This window comes from Vespa mandarinia, chromosome 7 (genome assembly GCF_050613455.1).
Source record: "Vespa mandarinia isolate Hongniang chromosome 7, ASM5061345v1, whole genome shotgun sequence".
In the NCBI taxonomy this organism is placed as follows: domain Eukaryota; kingdom Metazoa; phylum Arthropoda; class Insecta; order Hymenoptera; family Vespidae; genus Vespa; species Vespa mandarinia.
In genome coordinates this window covers 2,187,200-2,197,500 of record NC_140816.1, presented here as the reverse complement: position 1 = coordinate 2,197,500, position 10,301 = coordinate 2,187,200, and the positions used below count along the sequence as shown (strand labels likewise).

At 30.6% G+C, this 10,301-nt stretch overlaps 1 protein-coding gene across 5 annotated transcripts in view; it reads left to right on the top strand.

Annotated features, from left to right (window-relative positions):
- dnc (phosphodiesterase dunce) overlaps nucleotides 1-10,301 on the top strand; it is a 141,904-nt gene that overhangs the window by 120,899 nt on the left and 10,704 nt on the right. For all 5 annotated transcript variants that reach the window (XM_035863442.2, XM_085658082.1, XM_035863439.2 and 2 more), the window contains one exon: nucleotides 9,969-10,062. In XM_035863442.2, coding sequence (XP_035719335.2) covers nucleotides 9,969-10,062 — 94 coding nt within the window. The remainder of the gene's footprint in view (nucleotides 1-9,968; nucleotides 10,063-10,301) is intronic.

Genomic DNA, 10,301 nt, shown 5'->3' with positions numbered 1-10,301 from the left:
CATGAATTATTTTCATACGATCGATCGTAGTTTCGTTGATCGTAGAATGGAGACGTTACTATTCCTATTATATAAAAATAGAACGATAATGTTGTATTCTTGTGACCTTCTTCTTGCAGAAACAAACGCAAGACAAAAGAATAAGATAAAAAAATAAAAAGAAAAAGAGAGAGACAGAGAGGGACAGACAGACAGACAGACAGACAGACAGACAGACAGATAGACAGACAGAAAGAAAAAGATACACACATTGTTACGTTGTACATCCGACAAGCCCACATGGCTATTCGACTTTTACAACGATCGATAATCGCACGCACCATTAGCCGTTGCAGGACAATAATTTCTTTTTTTTTTTTGTTTGCCGGTGCATCGATCGCATTTTCCAAGCTAGGTCACGTTATTTGTTTACTCTTGCTCGAAGCCACGATTAGATGTAATGCTTTTAGAAAGTATTACCTATGCGGCTAGAATGCGGGAGCCAACATTTACTTGCGAAAGAACTTTGATGTAGACTCTACTTACTAACTTACTTATGTTTGAACTATCGATAAAAAGAGAAAGAGAATAAAAGTATAGAGAATAAACGTATAAAGATATGATAGGAAAATAAGAGATAGGTAGATTCACATTTTACTGAGAATTCGGGAAGAATCATTGTTGTATATATATATATATATATATATATATATATATATATATATATATATATATATATATAACATTTAAGATAAGTTTTACGGAAGGAGGATTTGATATAAAATACGACGACGTCGGTGTGAGTGCACGATGTTATTTTTACGAATACTCGTACGAAAACTATAGATTTCGGAATCAAAACTTTATGTAATGTACTCTTCCGAGAAACGATCTTCACTGACCTACATTACGAACGAACTAAATTTTCTTTCTTTCTTTCTCTCTCTCTCTCTCTCTTTTTCTTTCTTTTATACATCTCGTTAGATAATTTCATTATTATTCTTCTTTTACAATAAAAAAAAAAAAAAAAAAAAAAAAAAAAAAAAAAAAAAAAAAAAGTTAATTTGAAATTCTTCGTTAATTATATATTACTTACGATCATTCATTTCTTCTTCTTCTTCTTCGTTTATATTGTATATTTGTACGAAAATTTCAATTTTCAAAATATATCGAAGAACTCTTCTCTTCGTACTTGTGGCGAGATATAGGCGCCGTAGAAAATCCTCGAGGTATTCTTATATTAACCATCGCGTCACGTTTCTCGTTCTCGTCTCTTTACTTTATTGTTCCTAGCGAGACCGCAATCTCTCTCTCTCTCTCTCTCTCTCTCTCTCTCTTTGTCTCTCTCTCTCTCTCCCTCTCTCTCTCTCTCTTCTCTTTAAATAAATAAGACAAGCCTCTCTACATATTTTGTTCGAATTCCCGAAAGCACGAAATTCGAATAGCTTTTCGTAAGTTTTAGCGAAAATAAAAAATGAATCTGTTTGCTTCGTTTTCTAAGTAAATAGACGTCTCTATGAAGTCTCGGGATATCTCGATGACGAATAAACTTTCCGCGCGATTCTTCAAAAATGTATTTATTTATTTTCTTCTTTTTTTTTTCTTTTTCCTTTTTTCTTCCTTCTCTCGTTTTTTTTCTTTCTTTTTCTTTTTTCCTTTTTTTTCTTTTTTTTTTTTGTTTCTTTTTTCTTCTCTCTGTTCTTCAGACAAATTCCAAATGAATTCTACGATAAGAACAACGAAGCTTTTTAATCTTTCGTATCGTTAAGCTTCTAACCCTTTCGTCAAAGAACAACGGAAAAATAACATAGAGAATAGAGTATCGTCATTCTCGCCCACGCGATCTTTTGCGTAAGCTTTTGGCGGAAACGTCTGGTATTCCCCAAAATCTTTTCCGAGCATTTCGAGCAAACTATAAGAACATCATCGTTATTTTCCTGGAAGATCCTCTTTTCCGAGATTAAAGAGAGAACAGAAGACACGCGCTACACTTACGATCTGACTGACATATCTCTTCGAATTTAACAAAAAAAAAAAAAAAAAAAAAAGAAAAAAGAAAAAAAAAGAAAAAAAAAGAAAAAAAGAGAAAAAAAAGAAAAATGAAAAAGGGAAAAAAAGAAAGAGAGAAAAAAAGATCGAAATAATAGGAAGAAAAACAAAAGAGTACAAAAGGAACGAAAACAAACATTATACGTATGAACTACATGAAACGAAAAAATTTTATGATGGATTTAATTGCGATAACAACGTCGTTTATGTTTTAACGTAAAACATATAATATATTTCGCTGTGATAATACAAGTAAATATATGTATATATATATATATATGTATGTATATATATATGTATATGTATATTGCATACGCGCAATGGGTCACGTATTCATAGTTAGAAATAACTTTAATTGCGAATCGGACGAGCGAGAAAAGAACTTTGACTTATTCAATGCGACACTTATCTGCAATGATTTTCCTTTATTCCTGACTTAATTTTTTTTTTTTCTTTTTTTTTTTTACGTCATATGATCGCTTTAATTGACACTTCAAATATTATCTCATAAGAAATTTATAATATTATTCTATTCAAATATGAGGTATAATGAATAAGAAGAAAGATAAATGACGTCAGTAATAATTTATCTTTGAAATATAAAAAAAGAAAAAAAAAAAAAAGAAAAGGTGAATTTTTGAAGATCTTCAGACGAATAATATTCCAATGAGAATATTAATTTTCATACAAACGAATAGTTGAGAAAAATCAGAGTTACAAATTGTAGATGATGCACTCCTACGTGATTCAACGTATACAAGCTATTCTTGCAAGATGTCTCATCCCTTGGTCTCTCTTTCATTCTACGTATCTCTCTTTTTGGGATGACCAAAGATAAAACACAGATAAGGTAAGACGGGTCGGGCAAAAAACCAATACAGATAGGCATGAGATCAAATGCTTTGTTGAGAGTGTGCCGTTTTTATGGATCCAGATCCAATTTAACGGGAAAAAAGAAAATAAGACAAATACACGCGATAATCGGGGTAATTTTCTTTTCGAACTTATCTCGTTGAAAAACAAAACAGAACAAAAAGAACGATTAAGGATGAATATATTTCATTACTTTTTTGTACGTATTTATTCGGAAAAAAGAAAAAAAAAAAAAAAAAAAAAAAAAAGAAAAAGAAACAGAGAAAGAAAAATTAAATGTTTAGCTTTGGTTCAATGATCATTTAGTACAAATCGAAAATAAAATATCTATAAGTAAATTATATTCGAATAGTTATCCCAATAAAACGTTGAAGCATCTATTTGATCTAGGAGAATCCCATTTTTTATTTTAATACGTATACATTAACTCGTATACATATTCATAGGAACTTTAAATATTCATAGAAGATTCGTCGAAGATATATATCTCTTATCCAAAGAATTTTTAGTGTTTCCTTTAAATCCTGTTACGCGTTTAATGTTAAGAGGAAGAAGAAGAATAAGAAGAAGAAGCAATAACAGTAACTATATATGTTCTATACACGATGATATCTTTCGTGGAAGTGCAACGAACGATATCATAGTAAGTAACTAAAGTACTTATGTACATACATACGTTGCATATAATAAAAACGTCGTTTGTTGAATGAGAAGACCGTAAACGAATATGAGTTTTCTCGAATGCCATCGACGCTCGTAATTTTCTTTTCTCCTATTATTATCATAAACATCGTAAAAGAGAATGTGAATAAAGAAAATTGCTAGTAGCCGAAGAATTTCATCGTATTATTATTATTATTATTATTATTATTTTGTACGATTAAAGAAAGATCATAATATATTTTACGAGATGACATAAACGGTCATTTTACTCCAAAAAATTCGAACGACTTTCGACTTTTCCTTTTTCTATTTTTTGTTTTCTCTCTCTCTCTCTCTCTCTCTCTCTCTCTCTTTTTCTCTTTCTCTGTTACTCATAGACTTCTTACATATTGCTATCTCATTTTCCCCTTCTTATTTTCGACCCGATCGTACCCTACCACGCGACTCGGAGCACGTTGTACGTGCGCTTCGTGAGTTTATTGAGTGCGAGTGAGAAAACGATAGAGAGATAGAGAGAGAGAGAGAGAGAGAGAGAGAGAGAGAGAGAGAGAGAGCAAAGACACTACGTTGGAGAAGGACGGTACGAGGGACGGGCGCCGGCCGAGAGATAAAAAGCTCGCGGCACATTGAGAGGCACGTAGAACACGTTCGCTAGTCGTACAGTTCGCGGGTACATATATATATATATATATATATGTATAAATTTGTCCTCCTCACACGGGGGGACATATATTACACATGTAAAAGTGGTGATGACTTTTTCACTACTGTTCGTTGTTATTAGTGCTTCAGACATTATTTATTTTGTATTGTCGGAGTACAATGTTTTAACGATTGAGAAATAAAAGTTGGGTGTATCTTCAAGTGGACTTGTATTTATTTGTTTTCTTCGATAATAAAGAGTGACAGTGTTGTAATTTAAAGAGAAAAGTACTTGAGAATTATATTTAAGAGAATTATATTTGAGAATTATATATTAAGGAAATAAGGAAAGCGAGATAGATAGATAGATAGAGAAAGAGAAAAAGGGAGAAAGAGAATAAAATAAAATAAAACTTTTGGAAAGCTTCTTCTTAAAGAATTGGACGTCGATCAAGGTGAAAGTTTCTTCCGAGATTTTCACCGAACGTTCGTTGTCCTTTATTCCGTCCTTATTTAACGTCCTTTTCTCTCTCTCTCATCTTTCGTGCTCGACTTTCGAAAGAGAAAACTAACGGGGATTATAAGAAACGCTCGAACGATGGTGCAACGAGCGACGACGAACGGGGAACTTGAGACCGGCAACGTGGACGAGTACGAGTCCACGAGATATTTTCATTATCTTAGGACTCTGGCAGATCTCACAGCCATGGCCAGTATCGTTGCGGTCCAGGTAATTTTTTCTTCTTGCGTCTTTTTTTTCTTTTTTTTTATTCTTTTTTTTTTTTTTGGTTCTTCCTTTCTCGACAGTGCTCCAATCTAAATGACCGATGCATACGTAGGAATGATCAATACAATATAAAGGGAACCGTTTTAGAATATATTAGAAACGATTCAAGATATTAGAGTCCAGAGATGCAATATATAAACAAGGCTTTTACGGAGTCGTATCTTCGTTTTTGTTTTCTTTTCATTTTATATTTTCCTTCATTGTTTTCTGCTTTTTCTTTACTTTCTTTTCTCCTTTTTTTTTTTGGTCTTTTTTTTTCTTCTTTTTTTTGTTTTTGCTTTTCTTTCTTTATTTCTCTTCGTTCGGAGTACGGGTGCAATGCACTTTTCATTTCGCGATACGCGATCGATCGCGTAAATATGACTTTTTCAATGTCGAATAGATCGCAGACATTGTTCACGCACATACTCACTCTTCCCGTTTGTCTTATCTAATACGCACAATTTATCGTTAATCTCATACAAATCTCAGTGCCATGGCCATATGCCATGAATCTACCTAATATATATATATATATATATATATATATATATATATATTACCTTTCTCTCCCACGTCGTTTACGTTATTTCACCACACTACGATTTCGAAAGCTATATCGATCGTATCGAGTTTCGAAGGCCGTTACGGTGAAGAGTTGACTCGATTCATTCCGCGAGTTAAACGCGTCAAACAAAATCGATCGATCGTTTGTACTGTGAGCAAATGAAAAGCGAGACACAAGAGACAGACAGAGAGAGAGAGAGAGAGAGAGAGAGATCGAGTTTACTGAAGCATTATCATAGAGCTTTGGACGGACTTTAACGTCCGTTGCCTTTGGATTCATCGGTGTACATTTTCAACAACTTTAGTTAGCATACTAGTTGCTGTTCGAGAGTTTCAAAAATTCTATTAAACCTTCGTTAAAATGAATGTAAATAACAATGAGAGCCATCGAAGTATTCCTTTAAAATAATTTTTTCTTGATTTTTCTCTTTCGTTGAGAAATAGAAAGAGAAAAAGAGAGAGAAAAAGAGAGTCTAATCTTTCCTAATCATGATAATCTTGGTTTTACTTACCTTCTGGTGTACCTAATCTGAAGAGTAACTATTAAAAATAATCACAAAAAGATATTACATATACGTTTTTCTTTTAAGATCGATTATTTTTTTTTTTCCCCGAAAATTCGACGAGACGCCCGATAGCGATAAGTATAGAGTTGTTTTTAATTTTATATTGATTTTAATACAAAAATAGACACTTTATCTTATTGGTTCTCTTAATTCTTTACAAATGTACAAATGTACAATATAACTCATTAATTTCTATTGTAAATTATTTATTAAGTATTATATATATATATATTTTTTTTTTTATAAATTGAAGAAGAGATACATTTTCTATGATATATCCGGTGGATTTTTAATTTATATTTTAAAAAGAACTCACGATCCGAATCGTTAATCACGCGAGAAAAGACGATTACGGTATCGCTGAACTCCGAAGACCCGGAACGCCGTGAACGATAATGAAAAGTAAATCTTGTATAATCAAAGTCGTTTAATTATTCAAGGGAATTCATTATGCACGCTGTTGTTTAAACCTCGATCGAACTCGATGACTTCGTCGTCTCTTGCAATGAACAAATCGAAGGTCTGCGTTAAAAATCATTTCCATACGCGAATCTTTTAATACAATTATATATTTCGTTACATCATATGAATTTATCATACATATATATATATATATATAATTGAGCATATACTTATATATATGTTAATCCTTACAACATCGCGATTTTTGCTACTCCAGTTAATATATATATATATATATATATATATATATATATATATTATAAACATATAAAGTTTCCTATCAAATAAAATTACTTTTGAGTGAATGAATGAAGATAAGAGGAAAACTGACAATACTGATAGAAATACGATGATTCGTTTTTGCTTGGAATGTTGATAATATATGAAGCCAAAAAAAGAAAAGAAAAAACCTACATATTGTTTACGTAATATAATGTCTTTATTACATATACACACGCAATATATCATAGAGGTAAAAAAAAGATAGTAGATACCTTTGATTCATCGTAGCGAAACGATGACGCCTGGATTAGAAGACAACATCGGTTGATAGAGCATCAAGATGCTTGATGTAATCAAGAATTTCCTATAGTTTATCTCAATCACAAGATTGATTGGAAAATTATTCATTATATCTGGAAAAAATTTTTTTTTGCAAATCTTTTTACTTTGTCACACCTTTAAGACGAATCTCGTTTTATTTATCTATTTGTTTGTTATTAATATCTGATGATATATTGTTATATTTTTAATTTTATTTTTATAACGATTGACGTACGTTAAATATATTAACGTGGACGCTTTAAAATAGAACTTATTTAAATAATTTTAATAATCGATGTATGTACGTACATGTATATATAGAATAGAATAGTACATAAATATTTATATAAATGTTTTTGATCGACAAAATTTTCTTAATTCTTTGTATCGCTATATTAGTTACTTTTTTCTTTTATCGTACTTTTATGATCGCTGACGACTAACATCGACTAAATGTCACGACTTTCAAACCTGTTTCATTCTAAAAAAAAAAAAAACAAAAATTTATACCTTTTAACAACTTTTTAAAACTCGAACGAATAACACGGAAAAAGTTAATCAATATTGGGGACCATACACATGCCTGTTATATACATATACATATATATATATATATATATATATCTTTTTCGCAATATTTGTCGGAAATCCTATCGATCTTTTACGATATACAATATCATATATAATCATGATCGAACGATCGATTGTACGATGAACCTCTTATCATCTTACATTTTCTGAGGTATTTATAATAAAATTTATATCTATTTTTATCCTTATCGTTACACATAAACGATTGGTTTGATTGGTTGTGGGATAAGAATTAAAAAAAAAAAAATAAAAAAAGAAGAAAAAAAGAAAAAAGAAAGAAGGAAAGAAAGAAAGAAAGAAGAAAAGAAAAATCGAACTGTGAAAAGAAGAAACTTTTCCATTTCGTATTGTTGACGATTTTCATATTCATTGTTTGAAAAAGGAAAGTTGAGAAACGCGCAGGAAGTGAGATGTTCCACTTACTTTACCTATCGATGCTTCCTCAGACTCCTTTCTCTCCATCATCGGGACGTTGATCACGACGTTGGAAAAGCTTCTGTCACGATACTTTATCGTCGTAATGAGAGAGTCGATCCTGAAAGTAGGTCGAATCCAGTTCTTAGTCTCTGCGTCATCGCGCGTGTAATGATGCGTAACATATTTGGAAATTACACTTGTCGTTTATAAACATCTATTATTATATTATATATATCTCTTTCCTTTAATCGATATCGTATAAAGAATTAACAAGTATGTATCTTATCATTATTAATATTTTTAATATATTTTTATTTACCATTCGTTTATTATTATCTTTAAGAAATTTCATTTTATCTCCATATATATATATATATATATATATATATCAGAAGAGAAAAATTATTTAATTAAACGGGGAATGGATTTAAATGGAATTGCGTTAAAAGATTTGATAACACAGATCATTACTCTCAAAAAAGGAATATATGAAAGAAAGAGAGAGAAAATATCGAGATCGGTAATGAACGAAACAGCATTTGTTTATATTAGAATCAGGAAAAAATGGCTTGGAGGAAAATTCGATAAGAAGCTTTCGCTTGGGACGATAAGAAAATTATCGGCTCGATGTTATTTTTTGTTTACTTTCTTGCATACTTTCGTAGATTCGTCTTATTCTCTTTTACTTTTTTTCTTTTTTCTTTTCTTTTTTTTGTATACGTATACCTATTAAACGTTTATATACGAAACACAAACAAATACACGCATATACAAACACACACACACACACACACACACACACACATACACATATGTATATATACGTAATGCAAAACGACGCAGATTTAATGCAAATATCGTAAATTTAGCAAGATAATGTTTCGCGTCTTCGTTGATCGAAAACCGAACCAAGGTCGGTATCTTGGTCCTCGCAAACGAAACGCGAAGATTTTATTTTTTTTGATAACTCTGGATATTTTAAATCATTCCTGTCAACGAGTTAACATCATTTGCTGAATTGTTCTCTTTTTTTTTTTCTTTTTTCTTTTTTTTTTTTTATGATAATTCTATTCTTATCGTGCTATATTCCTTTCATAATAATTATGTGAACGTATCTCTAAGAAAAATCAATCGGTATCATTATTAATAATTACAATGTAATACAGTTACAATATATATTCTAATAATCAATACTCCCGAAAACTTTTCTAATACTCAACTTTATCACGTACTCTACTCCATTTCGTTTCATTCGAAATATCTTTTTAGATTCTCCGCCATTTCTCACAATCTAATCGCACTTTCTTCTTCTTTTTTTTTTTTTAAACACTCTTTATCACTTACAGGCAATTTTATTATTTTTTATTCTCAATCTCTAAACGGTACACGTTGTATTCCCGCAAACGTTCAGAATCCCATAAACATTAGAACTCAATACTATTAGTCTCTTTCTTTCGACAAATTTATCAAATCCTATGTATAACGTATCATTATCGAAAATATTATGTATCTAATACGATAGATAATATTGAAAGAAAATTGTATTTAAATTAGATCGATCTAATTTAATCGATCTAATTTTTGCACATATCTATTAGATTATATCGAATTTATATAATTAATCATATTGAATCAAAAAAAAAAAAAAATAATATTAATTTGCATGATATTAAATGGTTCGTTTGATTCTTTTGTTTTGTTTTCTTTTTTAATCAAAAATAAATAAAAAAAAAAAAGAAAAAAATTCAAAAGATTAAAACGATTTCGTGAACAATTAAAAATCGTATAATATTTTTTTTTTTGCGTTACTCGATTACTAATTTTCAATTTTTATTTCTTTTTGATTATAGTTCAAGAGAATGCTGAACAAGGAACTCCTTCACTTCTCGGAATCGTCCAAATCCGGGAATCAAATATCTGAATATATCTGCAATACTTTCCTAGGTAAGTTGTTCTATTCAAAAATTCGTTTTTATTTTATCTTTTGTCCAATTGCATCAGGAACTATTGGAAGTCGTTTCGTTATTGCCTTTTCAATCGAATTCGATGACGTTCATATTGCTGTCATCGTCGTCGTCGTCGTCGTCGTTTACGAATTCGCGTGCAATTTCCTTTTACTTTTCATAGAATTGAGAGAAAAAAAAAAGAGAAAGAGAGAGAGAGAGAGAGATGAAAGAGAAGAA